At 49.6% G+C, this 17,681-nt stretch overlaps 1 protein-coding gene across 3 annotated transcripts in view; it reads right to left on the bottom strand.

The window, feature by feature from the left end:
* Positions 1 to 17,623, bottom strand: part of RRBP1 (ribosome binding protein 1) — a 43,674-nt gene extending 26,051 nt beyond the window's left edge. Inside the window, exons 1-8 of one of the 3 annotated variants that reach the window (XM_083448615.1) lie at positions 17,155 to 17,623; positions 14,157 to 14,810; positions 12,175 to 12,323; positions 9,550 to 9,672; positions 6,418 to 6,570; positions 4,602 to 4,720; positions 3,244 to 3,397; positions 376 to 514 (exon numbers count right to left, since the gene is read on the bottom strand). In XM_083448615.1, the coding sequence (XP_083304741.1) occupies positions 376 to 514; positions 3,244 to 3,397; positions 4,602 to 4,720; positions 6,418 to 6,570; positions 9,550 to 9,672; positions 12,175 to 12,323; positions 14,157 to 14,790 (1,471 nt within the window). In that variant the 5' untranslated portion in view covers positions 14,791 to 14,810; positions 17,155 to 17,623. Of the gene's footprint in view, positions 1 to 375; positions 515 to 3,243; positions 3,398 to 4,601; positions 4,721 to 6,417; positions 6,571 to 9,549; positions 9,673 to 12,174; positions 12,324 to 14,156; positions 14,811 to 16,196; positions 16,573 to 17,020 lie in introns of those variants that run through there. The other 2 variants (XM_083448616.1, XM_083448617.1) reach the window with 2 other exon arrangements.
* Between the last annotated feature and the right edge of the window lie 58 nt (positions 17,624 to 17,681).

Below are 17,681 nucleotides of genomic sequence, written 5' to 3' on the forward strand. Positions count from 1 at the left end.
CCACCATTCACAGAAGCACCATGACCCCAAACAAATTTACTATAGTGGATGCTTGGGTTGTGAACATGATCCATGCTGGAGGCACGTCTGCAACCCGCAGCGTCCGCAACCCACAGCGCCGCGTCTGCACACGCACGGGTTGCGATTCCGCGCATGCGCAAGCGTCGAAACCCAGAAGTAACCCATTCCGGTACTTCCGGGTTTTGGCGTGTCTTTATCTCGAAAACGCACAACCTGAAGCGTCTGAAACCCGAGGTATGACTGTACTAGCTAATAGTTGGGGGGTCGTTATAGTGGGGGGGAGAGAGACTTATTTTAGAGGGGTGTGTGCCAGACGGAGGATTTTGTGACATCCTCCCTACAATGCGATCTCACCAGCAAGACTGGACTGCTGCTCTTTTGCCTTTCCCAGCTCTTTCTGCAAGCTCTGATAGCTGGCTTGGGATTTGCAGAGTTCTTCGCCCATCTCTTCCAAGCTTTTCTGCAGTGGTGCCTCCTTTTCTTTTTGGGATATCTGCATGAAGGAGGTGGGATAATAATAATAATAATAAATTTTATTTATATCCCGCCCTCCCCAGCCGAAGCCAGGCTCAGGGCGGCTAACAACAATAAAACAGTACAAAAGTGCAGCAGAAACAACACTCTAAAATCATTCATTATAAAATTAATGAATTCAAGCCACTGGCAACCATTGGGCCAGAGCTCCGCGAAGATTGCCGAGGGAGGGAGTCAGGCTGTGCCCTGGCCAAAGGCCTGGTGGAACAGTTCTGTCTTGCAGGCCCTGCGGAAAGATGTCAAGTCCCGCAGGGCCCTGGTCTCTTGTGACAGAGTGTTCCACCAGATCGGAGCCACGGCTGAAAAAGCCCTGGCTCTAGTTGAGGCCAGCCTAACTTCTCTGTGGCCTGGGACCTTCAAGATGTTTTTATTTGAAGACCGTAAGTTTCTCTGTGGGGCATACCAGGAGAGGCGGTCCCGTAGGTACGAGGGTCCTAGGCTGTATAGGGCTTTAAAGGTTAAAACCAGCACCTTAAACCTGATCCTGTACTCCACCGGGAGCCAGTGCAGCTGGTATAGCACCGGGATAAAAATTAAGATGGGAGACAAAAGCACAGGGTGACTTTTTGAAAGCCACGTGGCTTCTAGCATGTCATACCAGGGCACTGTGCATATGAGGTACAGTGAGGCAGTTGCCTCGGGGCAGCAGATCCAACCTCCATGGAGTACCCTCCTCACTGACTCTTGCACCTGTTGGCTGCCTCCTCATCCACTGCACAGCCAAGGCCCACCATCCGCTGCCAGAGGATGAGGCAAGGGTGCTTTCCGTTTTGCCTTCGGTGGCAAAACATCCTGGGATAGCCCTGATTATTGCCGTGACAATTCCTGTCCTGTACTTCCCAAAGCATGCAATACAGATCAAGATGAGCAGGTTTTTAGGTTGCCAGTTTTTAGCTGGGGCAATTAAAATAACATCCACTGTTTGACTATTGATTCAAAACCCTAAAATGTATTTTATATAATTGACTTTTTATTTCAATGCTTTGTATATCGTATTGTTGTTTTATTGCTATGGCCAATGGCTGACGCAAATAAAGATTCATTCATTCATTCATTCATTCATTCAAGCATGCATACAGTCATGGAGACAGCTTCACAGATGACTTCATGGATATCACTGCTATTCAGGAACTTTGTCACACGTGAAGCACACATATTTATTTGTCACGAGTACCAGAAAGCAACAATTGCTGCAGTTTCCAGTGCAGATACATTCAGGAAAGCAGGTATAAATAAATGAATTTGCGTCCAATGCAGTTTCCTTAGAGTTGTTCATGAGCTTATTCCATTTTATCACCCTGAGACGTGGAGGGGTGGGGTTGTTGTGATGGCAGAACAGTGAACAGCAGTTCCTGGGCGGACCACACATCCCCCGGTCTACTTGTCTCCAAAGCCCATTGTGCTTTCAGTTTGTTGCCCACTGGCCACAGAGCTGACACAAAGTATGACAAATTCCGGGACTGGAGGGATACGACAGTCTGATTATCCCCCAATGTGCCATGCTTCCAGAACCCTAAACAGATCTTCTGAAAAAGCAATGGAAGACCCTATCCACTGATTTCCTGAATGGGAAGGTACCTTAGATCAGGCATAGGCAAACTCTGGCCCTTCAGATGTTTGGGACTACAATTCCCATCATCCCTAGCTAACAGGACCAGTGGTCAGAGATGATGGGAATTGCAGTCCCAAACATCTGGAGGGCTGGAGTTTGCCTATGCCTGCCTTAGATGCTGTGCCAAAAGGGCCAGATCTTATGAGACCCTTTATAATGGCCCCAGATGCATCTGAATTAGATAAGAGACAGTTTCATATCAGTCTTAAGATGAATACAGTGGTGCCCCGCAAGACAAATGCCTCGCAAGACGAAAAACCCGCTAGACGAAAGGGTTTTCCGTTTTTCAATGCACTTCGCAGGACGAATTTCTCTATGGGTTTGCTTCGCAAGACGAAAATGTCTTGCGATTTTTTTTCGCTCCCCACGCCCTTTTTCTAAGGCACTAAGCTGCTAATAGCCTTTTAGCAGCTAATCCGCTAATCCCTTAAGCCTTTAATAGCCGCTAATAGCCGCTAAACCGCTAATAGCGCTAATCCGCTAATAGGGTTGCTTCGCAAGACGAAAAAACCGCTAGACGAAGAGACTCGCGGAACGGATTCTTTTCGTCTTGCGAGGCACCACTGTATGCAATATTGTGTATAAATGGAAAACTATTTCCTACAGAATGTAATTCCTATGCATTTTGTGATTTTTCTGTTGTGAAACACCTTGAGATCTACGGATGAAAGATGGTATACTAACTAACCAACTCACTCACTCATTCTTTCATTCCTCCAATGTGGGGAAAAGGCTTTGTCTATGAAACAGACCATTTGAACCCAAATGATTATCTGTTGTGTAACACATTTTCCTTAATTACAGACACTGCATTGGTCAAACAGCTGCATATGACAAGTCCATACAACATCAGGGTGCATAGATGAATAACAGCCCTGCAACCATGTGAATTGAATGGTGACATACACAGCAGGGGGCAGGGGCCACCCTACTGATTTCCTGCCCCATGGATATCTGAAGGGCCTTTACAGTGGGACGCAAATCTGCCATGACTAGGAACAGAACCCAAATCTTTCAACTTCTAGCAATCTTTTCACCGTTAAGCACAGAATTATTGGTGCCTGTCTGTTACTGACCTGGAGCTGACGGATTTGCTCTTCAGAGGCAGCAACCTTCGTCTCCAAGACCTTTTTCTGTTCTTCCACCTGCTGTAATGTGCCCAACTTTTCAGTCAACTCTTTGCCTAGTCTGCTACATTCCTGACGCAGTTTGGCCAGTTCAGCATTTTGTCTGAATTGCAAAAGTTGAAACAGTAAGGTGTGGATCAAGCTTGCTTCAAAACAATTCCGGTTTTAAAAAACTGTAAAATCTGCCTATATGCAACATTTGAAAAATGGAAATGTATCGGCATCTTGTTTCCTCACCATCCATATTTTCCTAGCAATATAGGTCACTATTTTTTTCTCTTGCCACAAGCATATATAAGGGACAGGAACATGAAATAATGGAAATGGTTACAGGCAAATGTTCCACCTAAATTGTTATCTGCTGATTTGAAGGAGAACTATTATAATATTCTTTGAGAATGATACTCCACGTAAGTTAAATTTAATACTGGATAGATATTAGGGCATGATAACTGTTGGAGAAGCAGTTATTTAAAACAGATTTTATGCAGATTTGGAAGGAATGTCCTCAAATGCAATTCTGGAATTCAATATCTGTGGTTATTTGGGAAATGCTATCTCCCTTTCATGCCCAAGATAGTTATATTTGGTTATTCTAAAACGGTCATCTTAAAAAATGATCCAGAGGTGACAACTAAATTGATCGCTGCTGCAAAATCAGTGATAGCAAGTGACTGGAAATAGAGAACAACACCTACCTTTTTGGAGTGGGTTGGGGAAAATGACAATGACAATGATCAACTGTTCTGGATGTTGCCTACTAAGTGAATATTCCCAGAACAGAATTCACACAATAAAGAAATTATTCAGTGTTAACACCTACCGTATTTTTCGCCCTATAGGGCGCACCGGCCCATAGGGCGCACCTAGTTTTTTTTTGGGGGGGGGGAATAAAGAAAAAAATTATTTCCCCCCCAGGTGCGGGGCTGGGGAAGCCGAGCTTCCCCCGACCGTAGCCCCCAGAACAGGCTGCTATCCGCAAGCCTGGGGAGCCCGGCGGGAACTCCCGCGGGCTCCCCAGGCTTGCGGATAGCTTCCTGAAGCCTGGAGAGCGAGAGGGGTCGGTGCGCACCGACCCCTCTCACTCTCCAGGCTTCAGCGAAAGCCTGCATTCGCCCCATAGGACGCACACGCATTTCCCCTTCATTTTTGGAGGGGGAAAAGTGTGTCCTACGGGGCGAAAAATACGGTAACTAACTCAAATACTTCACACTGAAGCCACACCTATTGTCTGCACAGCCCACTGCTATAAAATTCTTTCCTCTGACATTACATTTTCACATTAACTAAAATGCTGTTCATCTTACTTGCTCTCGGTCTGGCTTGTGGCCTGGTTTAAAGCATCTCTGAGAATGGAATTTTCTTGCTGCAAGCGAGCAAGTTGGGTGTTGGGGCCGTTCTCCAATTGTTCTTGTAGAGTTCGAATCTGGAAATCAAGGAAGAAGAACATCAGAACAGCTTCCTGCTATCATTCGCATCTAGATGCAGCAGCTCAGGGTTCAGCATGGAATGTATATAGCTTTACCATGAAGATTCTAGGCCTCTCTTTTTACTCTACACGGTTTTTTCCTTTTGTTTTTTAACTGAGAGTCAACCGGCATGTCAACCAGTATCAGTGGCGTAGCGTGGGTTGTCAGCACCCGGGGCAAGGCAAGTAATTTGCGCCCCCTAACCCGGGGCAAGGCAAGTAATTTGCGCCCCCCCCCCCGCTGCACTGTCCCTCCCCGAGATAGTCCCCCGCTCTCTCTCCGCACCGCATGCCTGGCACCCTTCCCTCCACAGTGGGCGGCGACCCGGCGGCTCGGATTGGATTCGCACAGCCAGCACTGCAGTGAGAGAGAGTGAGTGAGCCAGGTAGGGGCAGAGAGCTGCGAGTGCAAGCGCCCCCCCCCCGATGTTGCGCCCGGTGCGGCCGGCCCCCCCTGCACCCCCCACGCTACGCCACTGACCAGTATGTAGACTAGAACCCCAGCTCATGGGCCAGATGTCTTCACAGCCTAATGCAGCGCTCTGAGTCCCTTCCCAGCCAGCAGGGAGCAGCTGAGAAGGAAAAGGGCTTTGGTGCTGCTCCAAGTGTGCAATTGTAGCTCCTTCCTCTGCCACACAAAGGGAACATGTCTCCGCAGAGAAGCATACTTGGTTTCTGTTGCAAATACATGCAATGTTTATATGCCATTGCATTCTGAAGCGTGAGGCTTTGAATAACTCTAAGGCAGGGTTTAGGAACGCGGGTGGCGCTGTGGTCTAAACCACAGAGCCTAGGGCTTGCCAATCAGAAGGTCAGCGGTTCGAATCCCCGCAACGGAGTGAGCTCCCGTTGCTCGGTCCCTGCTCCTGCCCACCTAGCAGCTCGAAAGCACGTCAAAGTGCAAGTAGATAAATAGGTACCGCTCCGGCGGGAAGGTAAACGCCGTTTCTGTGCGCTGCTCTGGTTCACCAGAAGCGGCTTAGTCATGCTGGCCACATGACCCAGAAGTTGTACACTGGTTCCCTTGGCCAGTAAAGTGAGATGAGCGCCGCAAACCCCAGAATTGTTCAAGACTGGACCTAACGGTTAGGGGTCCCTTTACCTTTACCTTTAAGGCAGGATTTGCAATTCTGATGGGTACTGATTATTTGCAATCCTCTGATAGCATTACAGAGTTCTTTTCACCCTTTGAACTATCGGAATAGATTAAAGGAGAGGTTTTAAAACCAATTTTGTTTTTAAAAGTCTACGGAGAAACCGGAAGGTGAAACTTTTAAGAATTAACTATATGCCTCAGTTTCCATGGGAAACAGCTTTGGGGTGGGGATTTTGTGGGTGCGCTTGCCCCTGCCGAATTGCGGAATGCAATCACGGACAGTTTTCCACCATGGTAATGCGGCCTCCCATCTGAAAGGCTTCCCTACCCGTGGTGTAGACTGAATATATTTGAGCCAAAGAGATATGGGCCAAATCTAGTGTATGAGAAAGTAGCTATGAATGCTTCGTCACACAGCCACTTGTTTATTTGTGCTTTGGATGAAGGACGTCCAAGCAGGACAAAGCTCTAATATTGCTCTTCACATTCTTCCACTAGAAAAAGAATTCCAAAGGAACATTATTACATGTGTTGAATAATCTTAAGCCACTTATCCCACCTTTCCTTGCAACTGTTGGGTCTCAGTCTCACGATCTTGGTAACTGGCCTGCATCCGGGCTTGTAGAGCAGTCACCTCCTGCTCACGTGTCTGCAGTTGCTCCTTCAACTTATTCTCAACACTTAAGGCTTTTGCCTTCTCAGCTGTGAGTTCCTTCAAGAGAAGACATTCATAATGAGGTCTGCATAAAATGCGGAGTCAAGGTCTTGAACATACAGCAGTATTGGAAGACACAAGATCTACCCACCCGGGAAGAATGGCAGATGAAGCTGATGGACTACATGGAATTGGCGGAAATGACTGGCAGAATCCGAGACCAGGGAGAAGAGTCGGTGGAAGAAGATTGGAAAAAATTTAAAGTATATTTACAGAAATATTGTAAAATTAATGAATGTTAGAAGAATGCTGGAATGAAGTTATATGGTTTTAGCAGAAATGTTATAAAGAATTAAGCAAAAAATGATTGTTAAGGGGTTAAAGTGAAAAACTTAAAGTTAGATTGCGTTAAGATAAATTTCAGAACAAAAAATTGAGAAAGATGGAAAGGATTTGCTGAAATAGCTAATTGAACTAGAATACAAAAAAGGGAGGTGTGAGGAGGTCGATGAAACTAGTAAATGAAAGGTAAAGATATGGAAACATTGGATGTGTTTTTAAATTTGTTTTGCTTTTCTTGTTGTTTAGATGTATTGTTTTATCTGTTTTTTTATATATAACTTTATTATTATTATTATTATTATTTTTGATGTATTGCTTGTTAAATTCTTTATTGTTTTCTTTTTTCACTTCTTTTTCTGTAACTATTAAATTTTAATAAATATTATAAAAAAAAGGTCTTGAACATACAGCATAGGACAAACTCAAGACAATGCTGATTCTTGGGATTACTCGGTACTACAGTAGGCCTCAGTTTAACCAAAACACAGATTTAAACCAGTATTATTAACCCGTTTGCTTATGGATGCCAGCAGCATGCCATTCTCAACTATGCTCCCATGATTTCCTAGGTTATGACACACAAACTATACAAACTCACACATCATAGTCACTGTTTCTTTATGACAGGTGGGCGCAGCAGCGGGCATGTGGTGGCAGTGCTAACACTTCCAGCTGTCTGGTGCCTCCGCTGTGAGACCCACCACCTCATGTGCCCTGCAGTGAGAGGTGGGGTTTGTGGAAGAGACCCAAGGGTCAGACAGAGAGGCCTTCAAAGCCATATTCGGTCCCCGGCTTGCGATTCCCTACTCCTCGTAGCAGAGAACACAGCTCACACCTTGAACTTTAAGTGGGTTCATTTGCACTTTGCAGCTACCTGATGCTATAACCACTAAAAAGTGTTGAGGTCTCCTAGTTATAGGGTTGACCTGGAATGAAGTTACGCATCCACTTCAAACTGTGGGTAGCTTCACAGATTAGATTGAAGCAACACAAGATGACTCCCACAAATCACTTTAGTATCTAAAGGCCTGGTCTGCAAAAAGGTGTTATTGGAGGGTCACTTAGAAAGCGTTGATGGTGTCAGGTAAAGCCCCTGAGGTGGGAAGTGTCTTCTTCAATATAAGCAATGTAATATTTGATAACACTCTGTCAGAAAAGGCATTGACATCGCTGAATGACAAACTTTTCAGTCTAATTTTGAGCATTTTCAAATGGTCTTCATAATATTCACTTGAGCCCTGGGACTACTCTAAATATGCTAAACAGAATATCAGACCACAGCTCTTCAGAAGGAGAAAATGATTGATTACATTCTGCAATACGTTTCTTTGTATGTTGTACCAGGTCACCCAGTAAGCACCCCTTGTATGGACTGAAGCAGGAAGCCCATTGGTGCAGAAAACCTGCTGCCAAGATTTGATATGTATATTTGCAAATCCATCCTAAAGTGGGCAACTTCAGAATGTTGTTGTTGAGACTATGTACCGTATTTTTCGTCCTATAGGGCGCACCGGCCCATAGGACGCACCTCGTTTTTTGGGGGGGGAAATGAATAAAAAAAAATTATTTCCCCCCCTCAGCTGCGGCTGCCGCCCCAAGCCTTGCGGACACCCGCCAGAAGCAAGGGGAGCCCTCCGGAGGGCTCCCCGTGCTTCGGGCGGGAGGCTGCCGCCCCAAGCCTCGCGCGCTCGGCGGGACCTCCCGTCGGGCGCGCAAGGCTTGCGGACACGCCCCCGAAGCACGGGGAGTCCTCCGGAGGGCTCCCCGTGCTTCGGGCGGGAGGCTGCCGCCCCAAGACTCGCGCGCCCGGCGGGACCTCCCGCCAGGCGCGCAAGGCTTACCAACACTAGCCCGAAGCACGGGGAGTCCTCCGGAGGGCTCCCCTGCTTTGGGCGGCAAGCTGCTGCCCCAAGCCTCGCGCGCTCGGCGGGACCTCCCGTCGGGCGCGCAAGGCTTGCGGACACGCCCCCGAAGCACGGGGAGTCCTCCGGAGGGCTCCCCGTGCTTCGGGCGGGAGGCTGCCGCCCCAAGCCTCGCGCGCTCGGCGGGACCTCCCGTCGGGCGCGCAAGGCTTGCGGACACGCCCCCAAAGCACGGGGAGTCCTCCGGAGGGCTCCCCGTGCTTCGGGCGGGAGGCTGCCGCCCCAAGCCTCGCGCGCTCGGCGGGACCTCCCGTCGGGCGCGCCAGGCTTGGGGACACTCGCCCGAAGCACGGGGAGTCCTCCGGAGGGTTCCCCGTGCTTCGGGTGGCAGGCTGCTGCCCGCAAGCCTTGTGAGCCTGTGGGAACTCCCACAGGGCTTGCAAGGCTTGCGGAGACCTTCCTGAAGCCTGGAGAGCGAGAGGGGTCGGTGCACACCGATGCCTCTCGCTCTCCCGGCTTCAGCGAAAGCCTGCATTCGCCCCATAGGACGCACACACATTTCCCCTTCATTTTTGGAGGGGAAAAAGTGCGTCCTATGGGGCGAAAAATACGGTAATTCACAGCAAACAGTGAAGCGCCACGATGATAAATAAATAAATGATTGAGAGCAAAATGAGAGGATGTTCCCATTGCCAGCAGGTGCTGTAAGCAGGAATGAAAATATGAATCACACTCTGGACACAGATAAGGAGCTTGTATCCGGACAACGGGGCCCAAAATGTAGGTTCTGTATATCTGAGGCACCATTTCTGAAGCCAGTGTAAGAACCTACCTTGGAGAGTTCTCTCAGTTTAGCTTTTGCGACAGTTACATTTTCTTGTTCCGTTGCAAGTTGCTTCTCTCTGTCCTCTAGTTGTCGTTTCAGAACAGCAACAGGGTCACCTTTCTGAGTTGCCTGCAACAAGAATCAATTCAGTGCTAGATTAAGTGCTTCAGAACTACCACAGTATTCTCTTGTATGTCAGCCAGCTATCAGACCAAAAAGTGAGTGCTTGGTATCATAATGGCAATCAGTGGAAGGACAGAATGTTATCCAAATTTTCTTTTCCTTGTTACTCATCAGAAAAAGTGGATGCATAGAAAATCCATGCTCTCTTTCCCTCCATTTTGCTTGATCTAGGCAAGCGTGCTCCAGCCAACTCCTGAATCCACAAAACCGGAACAGGTTATGTCAGGTAGAAAGATGGAGAAATCCAGCGGCAATTTCCACCAGCGATAATCATCCTTTCCTGTGCCCTGGGAGCAGCTACCATCTTCCCAACTCCTGGCAAGTTTCAAACTAGTTACATGACCTGTGCTCTGATTGGCTAAAAAATGCCAACTATCACTGAGTCCGACATGGGTGGGAGAGCCAATAAAAATGGGCAGCCCCACCAGGGTCCATCTCCCTCACTTTCCATCAGTGGCGTAGCGTGGGTTGTCAGCAGCCAGGGCAAGGCAAGTAATTTGCGCCCCCCCCCGCTGCACTGTCCCTCCCCCAGATAGTCCCTCGCTCTCTCTCCGCACCGCACCACATGCCTGGCACCCTCCCCTCCACAGTGGGCGGCGACCCGGGGCAAGTCAAGTAATTTGCCCCCCCCCGCTGCACTGTCCCTCCCCCAGATAGTCCCTCGCTCTCTCTCCGCACCACACCACATGCCTGGCACCCTCCCCTCCACAGTGGGCAGCGACCCGGCGGCTCGGATCGGATTTGCACAGCCAGCACTGCAGTGAGAGAGAGTGAGTGAGCCAGGTAGGGGCAGAGAGCTGCGAGTGTGAGCGCCCCCCCCCCCGATGTTGCGCCCGGTGCAGCGCCCCCCCCCTGCACCCCCCACGCTACATCACTGCCTTCCATTCCAGGTGCCTGCACCACCCACCATAAAACTCTGCACATGAGGAGACCACAAGCCTCTTTGTAACCAGGTCAGGGAAAGGTAGATCTCAGCTAAAAAGCTCTCTTTATTTTCAATAGCCTCCTTTTGCTCTTTTCTCCTCATCTCTTCTTTTGTATTCTTCATAAAACTTCGTATAATTTGGCTGCTGAGCTCTGAAATGAGTTTATGTCAAACTCCAGATTCTGTCTAGATGCTACTGAGGTGAAAAGGCAAGCTTCACTGGACGCCATGGTGCAGAAAGCAGTCAGACGCTTGCTCTGTTGTCCCTCGTGAACTGAGGGGGATCTTAGAAGAAAAACAACTTTGTTGAACCCCAGGAAAGATCAAGGAAACCAAATGCTATCTCGGGGTCCCAGTTTTTAGTACTTCCATGAGCACCCCAGAATCCCCTCCTCTCTGCACTCTGCAACACTCAATAAGTGTTGACAGATGGTGGTCACAGTGATTACTGAATAGTTCTAAGATGTGACTGGCCTACTTGCAAGGTTGTTGTGGAAGGAAGGGCATAAGGAGGCTCTCCTAGCCTCCCACTTCCATTACGGTCGACACTTCACAAAAGCTTATGCTGTAGCACATTGGTTAGCAAGCTCAGCCCTTCATTAACCTACCAGAGACCTTTGCCTCAAGGTCTAATTTTTTTAAATCACAGAACAAGTTGCAAAATATCTAAATATAGAAATTTCACATAGACAATCTATAACTCCATTTTAAGTAACATATATTTATCTAAAAAACTCCATTCTAAGTAGCATATACAGTGGTGCCCCGCAAGACGAATGCCTCGCAAGACGGAAAACCCGCTAGACGAAACGGTTTTCCGTTTTTCAATGCGCTTCGCAGGACGAATTTCCCTATGGGCTTGCTTTGCAAGACGAAAATGTCTTGCGAGTTTTGAGATTTTTTTTCGCTCCCCACCCCCTTTTTCTAAGCCGCTAAACCGCTAATATCCTTTTAGCAGCTAATCCGCTAATCCCTTAAGCCTTTAATAGCCGCTAATAGCCGCTAAACCGCTAATAGCGCTAAGCCGCTAATGCCTCGCAAGACGAAAAAACCGCTAGACGAAGAGACTCGCAGAACGAATTAATTTCGTCTTGCGGGGCACCACTGTATTTTATATTATGCAACTTTAATTTTATTTGGGGCTGATGAACCATATATATATATATATATATGTGTGTGTGTGTGTGTGTGTGTGTGTCTCTATAGGTGTGTGTGTGTGTGTGTGTGTACACACACATATATATATATGGGTAGTTTCATGAACCAGAGATCCATTGGTTTATAAAATAAACTGGACCAAGTCAGAGGCTCTGAGTTACATCCCCTTGATATGAGCCTACTGTCATGGCCATTTCAATGGGTAAGGACACCCTAATTGAGACCTGCTGCTTTCTCAGCTGTAGAAGAAATAACCAAATGGTCTGGCTCTTCCTTAGTCTGTGGAGTAGAGTCAATGTCCTCAAGATGAACGTAAGAAAATAAGAGCATAAGAGCAGCCTTTGATGATCAAGAGATGTCCATACCATCAGCCATGGGTGCTGAGCCCCTCCTGCTTTCTCAGTCAAGATTTCAATCAGTTGCTGGGCCTCGCCTTCCCCAAAAACCATGCTGCTAATTATGGAACATAAGGTCTTATAGGGAACGTAAAGCATATTTTCAGCATCCGTGGAACCTAGAAACAGAAGTGTGAGGAGAGAAGTAAGCTAGGAATTAAAAAAAAAACTATCAACAGCAGCAACAACAAAAATGACAGTCTACCCAAAAATGAGGGACACAGGTGGCGCTGTGGGTTAAACCACAGAGCCTAGGGCTTGCCGATAGGAAGGTTGGCGGTTCGAATCCCCGCGACGGGGTGAGCTCCTGTTGCTCAGTCCCTGCTCCTGCCCACCTAGCAGTTCAAAAGCTCAAAGTGCAAATAGATAAATAGGTACCGCTCCAGCGGGAAGGTAAACGGCGTTTCCATGCGCTGCTCTGGTTCGACAGAAGCAGCTTAGTCATACTGGCCACATGACCCGGAAGCTGTACGCCGGCTCCCTCGGCCAATAAAGCAAGATGAGCGCCGCAACCCCAGAGTCGGCCACGACTGGACCTAACGGTCAGGTGTCCCTTTACCTTTACCCCAAAAATGTGAGAAATTTACCACTACTTTTTCCTGCTTACAGTTACTGCTTACAGTTACATTTCCCCAGCCTTGCAACAAGTCCGCTTGCTGAAGTTACAAACCCAGTAAAAATTTAATAAGCTGCCTATCACACAGGCATCGTTGTGTGGTTTGGAAGAAAATGAAAAACCTTTTGTAACTGCTGGTCTCCTGCCAAAAGTAACCAGGTGAGAGTAACCTGCACTTACGGATGGAGGAGCAACCCATGCCTTTCAATGGATCAACACAGAAATGAGACAACCCATTTCCTAAGGGGGGTCAGGATGAAATGTCTTGGCCAAACATATAAAGTCTATGAAGGAGTGGACAGAAAAATCCACTAAAAATACCACCACCACCCCATTTTTCATTTTTTTCCAATATAAGTTGGGGGGTATTAAAGGCGAAGTCATATGAAATATTTTCTTTTCTTGAGTAAGTGAAATAATAATAATAATAATAATAATAATTTATTATTTGTACCCCGCCCATCTGGCTGGGTTTCCCCAGCCACTCTGGGCGGCTTTTCCAACAAAGATGAAAAATACACTAAAATGTCACATATTAAAAACTTCCCTGAACAGGGCTGCCTTCAGATGTCTTCTGAATGTCAGGTACTTGTTTATCGCTTTGACATCTGATGGGAGGGCGTTCCACAGGGCGGGCGCCACTACCGAGAAGGCCCTCTGCCTGGTTCCCTGTAACTTGGCCTCTCGCAGTGAGGGAACCGCCAGAAGGCCCTCGGAGCTGGACCTCAGTGTCCGGGCAGAACGATGGGGGTGGAGACGCTCCTTCAGATATACTGGACCGAGGCCGTTTAGGGCTTTAAAGGTCAGCACCAACACTTTGAATTGTGCTCGGAAAGTTCAAGGCAACTTTTACTCACTCAAAGCATGTAGTACCGATATTTCTGCGTAAGATAAACTAGCACATTACAGGATGATTTCTGGGTATGCCACACTCAGAGCTCAGACACATTTTCCTACCTTGAGGGTGCTGCCTTCTTCACGAGAAAAGTATACAGGGCCTTCACCTTTCTTGCGAATTTTGTTCTGCTGCAATAATTAGCTGCCTTCAATTATGGAATTTATTTTCCTTGGAGATAATCACCATCTATTATTTTATACCTAGCACTATTCCGGCCATCAAAAGACTTAACCAAGATAAAGTGTGAGCATCTGGAAACTATGAAAAGTGTTTCCATTCAAGTTTGCTTTGGGTGGCCAGGAAAAGTAGGAAGATAAGGCCTTGGATTTTGTGAGTAGCTTACCCACCTTAAACCTTTGGGAATGGGAGAGATATTAATTAATTTAATATACATATGCACTGCAAGTACACCTGTGTGATTTGCAGCAATTGACTTACTTGATTCCTTTTTCTTTGGGGCAGTGGATTTCTTGTTGGAAGCGCCGTCGTCCCTTTGTTCCTCTCTGTTTCTAAGATCTTGGGTTTTTTTGACACTCACGGAATTAGTTAAGGGAGCATTCTGTTGAGCCACAGCTGGTGGAGCAGCAACTACTGACACTTCCTTGGAAACCACATCAGAAACCAGATCTTTTGAAGCAGTTATTGGTGGAGAAGACGCTATCAGGCTGGGAACTGACTCTACCTTCCCCACTTTCTTCTCCTTCTTCTTCTTGTCTTTAGGAGACAGAGTTGGCTTTTCCTCAGGAGCTGGAAGAGACACAACGGGTGCCTCAAAGACTGGTTCAGGGCTTCCTTCAGAAGCGTCCAGACCTGCGTCTGGTTCCAGCACTCCATTGGGTTTCTCCTCCTTTTTCTTCGCCCTTCCTTTCTTCTCAGCAGGCTTCTCTTTCTTCTTCTTCTCCGTCTTGTGGTGGCTGGCTTTCTCTAGCTCCTTGCGCTGCTTTGCCAAAGCTTCTTCGAAAGACGTCTCCTTCATGGAAAAGGTGGACACCAGGAATATCCCAACTGCTGAGACCAGCATGAATCCTCCAAAGACCATGACGCCCAGGGTCTGAGGGTCATAAAAATCCATTCTTGCTCTGTAGTCTTAACCTGCAAAACAAAGTCAGAAAGTTAATGCTGAGCTAGAAGGATGTTTGCAGATGCATGTTTACATAGCAGAATGGCCAGCTTGCACAGCTGACCTAGAGGCATTCTCAGAAACGACCTAGGCAAGTGTACTCAGAGTAGAATTCTACTCAAGACTAGCTTGTGGCGTTCCACACTATACAGTCGTACCTTGGAAGCCGAACGGAAGCTGTTCCGAAAGTCCGTTCGACTTCCAAAACATTCAGAAACCAAAGCGAGGCTTCTGATTGGCTGCAGGAAGCTCCTGCAGCCAATCGGAAGCCGTGGAAGCCCCATTGGATGTTTGGCTTCCAAAAATAGTTCACAAACTGGAACTACTCAGGAACCAAAATGTTCGAGAACTAAGCTGTTCTTAAACCAAGGTACAACTGTATAACTAGTAGTTTTGAACAACGGCAACAAGCAGCTCCTACTAAAAGAATAATTAGAATTAAAGCAACAATCACATTCGAGAAACTGCCGAATTGCACGATGTGGACAGGATTGCACTCCCTCTGAAGGAGCAGGTACAAAGTATAGGACTGCTTATAGATTCAATTTTGTTACTGGAGACCCCGGTGGCTTTGGTCGTTAGGAGCATTTTAAAATCAGTTTTAGCTGATAGAACAGCGCTGGCCATTACTGGACCAGGATAGCTTGACCACAATAGATCAGGCACCACTGAAATGCTTTCATTGTGGGAGCTTCCCTTGTGCTTTGTCTGGAAAACAGTTAGTGCAGAGCAACTGGTGGAAGGAGTGAGACACATATTGGGCAACAGTTAGAGCATGGATCAAATTTTGCAGCAGCACAGGGAAGATAAATAGCTTCTCCAGCAGGGGTTAAAGGAACTCTCTCTTTCTCTGGAATTTAAATAAACATTCAGCAAGAGTCATTTCATTAACAACACAATATGGAAGTTAGTTTGTCCCTGAAGAGCCCAACAAAGCATTTAACAGCTTTAATAGAAGTATAGTAGAATCTGAAAGTTAGGAGGGACCCCTGGGGTCATCTAGTCCAACCCCCTGCCATGCCAGCTAAAGCATCCCTGACAGATGGTCACCCAACTTCTGCTTAAAAACATCCAAGGAAGAAGAGTCCACTGCCTCCAAAGGGAGTCATTTCCACAAATAGGATGCTGTGCAACCCCACGAGGGTAGCAGCCAGCAACGCTGCAACATCCACACTGAAACAGCCACTGCCCTGCAAAAGTGGAGAGGGTGGGGAGGCAGTTGGTTTCAGCCAAAGGCTTGCAACAGAGCAAGCAAGCAGAGAGTCCAGCCCAGTCGGTGGAGAGGTGACAGCGAGGAGAGGAGGGGAGCGGCTACAGAAAAATCTGCAGCCGTGGCGTCGAGGCCACTGCCCTCTGACCCAGGGACACGAGCCAGCATGGCGTGCGCAAAACTGCGCGGCCCCCACCAGCAACCAGTGGGTCACAAGAGCAGTTTTGGTGAAGTAGAGGAGCCTGTTGCAGGACGGCAAGGGAGCCGCAGCGTGGGGTCTCCTTCCCCACAGACGACCAAGCGGGCGGCGATCTCCCTCCTGCGCTGCGGAGGAGAAGCGCCCGAGCCCTCGAAGTTGGGGCTGAAGGGGCGATCACCGGGCCGGGACTCTCCGGCCAGCGGGAAAGCGGCCGGCTGCGGCAGCTGGGGCTGTGGAAGGCCCGGCTGGGAGCCCCCCGACGGCTGCGGAGAGGCAGCTGCAGGCGCTGCGGAGAGGGCAGCAGCGGGAGGAGCCCGCAGGACTCGGCGCCAGGCTCCTCCTCCCCGCCGGAGAGCGAGACACGTCGCCACTCGGGCCCGTCGGGGGGCGGCCCGGGGTCCAGGGTCCGGCCGCCGGGCCGAGGGCGAAAGAGAGCCCCGCGCCTGTCGGGGCGGCCCTCGCAGCCGAGTCCGGCGGGACTCGGTTGCAGCGGGGGCGCCGCTTCGCCCGCTCCTTCCTTGCAGCTGACCGCGCTCTTCCCCGTCCACGCCGAGCCTCCTGCTCGACGCCCCGCTCGGGCGCCCCAGCCGCCTTCCCCCTCTCGCGCTCTGCTCTCGGCGCCGTCGGAAGCATCCCCGCGGCCGCGGAGCCACCCGCCCCCTTGCGAGGTCTCCCGTTCTTGCGCTGCATCCCTGGAGGGGCCGAGCGGGGCTCCGCGCAGGCGGCGACCGTGAGCAGGGGCCCCTTCCTCAGCCACAGCTCGGATCGCCAGCCGTCCGACGGGCGCCCAAAGCGGGAGTCCAGGCGCCGCTGCCCGCTGCCTTCTGCAGCCGGGCTGCCCGGCTGCCCGACCCGTCGCTCCGCCCGCGGACGGAGCGCGCTCTCCGCGCTCACCTCGCGCCGCCGCCGCCGCTCCGCTTGCTCTCCCGCGCTCCCTTCGCGTGGCCCTCCTGCCGCGGGCGCGCTGAAGTCGTGGCACTTTCCTCGGAGAACCTCCCCAGCGCGGCCGCCGCCGCGAGGATCCCCGCCCCGTCGCCGGCGCCGAAGGAGGTTCCCGGGCTGCGGTTGGTGTCCGGCCCGCCAGTCAAAGGCGCTCCGGCCCAGTGGGGAGACCCGCGGCTCGGAAGTCCGCCCGAGGGGAGGGCAGCCGCTGCCAGGGCAGCCCAGCCGCCAGGCGGACGAGGCCCAGCGCGAAGGAGGCGGCTGCCCGGGACCGAGAAGGAAAGGGGCGGGACGGACCCGGGCCCTTCGCCGCCTCCGCCGATCTCCGAAGGGGCCTGGGCGCAGTCGACGCTCTCGTCTCCCGGACCCGAGAAGCCGGCTCCCACGGTGGTCTTCACAGACTCCTTGGTCCCAGCACGCGTGTTGCTCTTGCGCGTTCACACAGCGAGGCACGTTTCCCCAGTTGCACGTGGGGATTGAAAACAGACTTGC

The sequence above is a fragment of the Podarcis tiliguerta genome, assembly GCF_965153285.1.
Source record: "Podarcis tiliguerta genome assembly, chromosome: 7".
Lineage (NCBI taxonomy): Eukaryota > Metazoa > Chordata > Lepidosauria > Squamata > Lacertidae > Podarcis > Podarcis tiliguerta.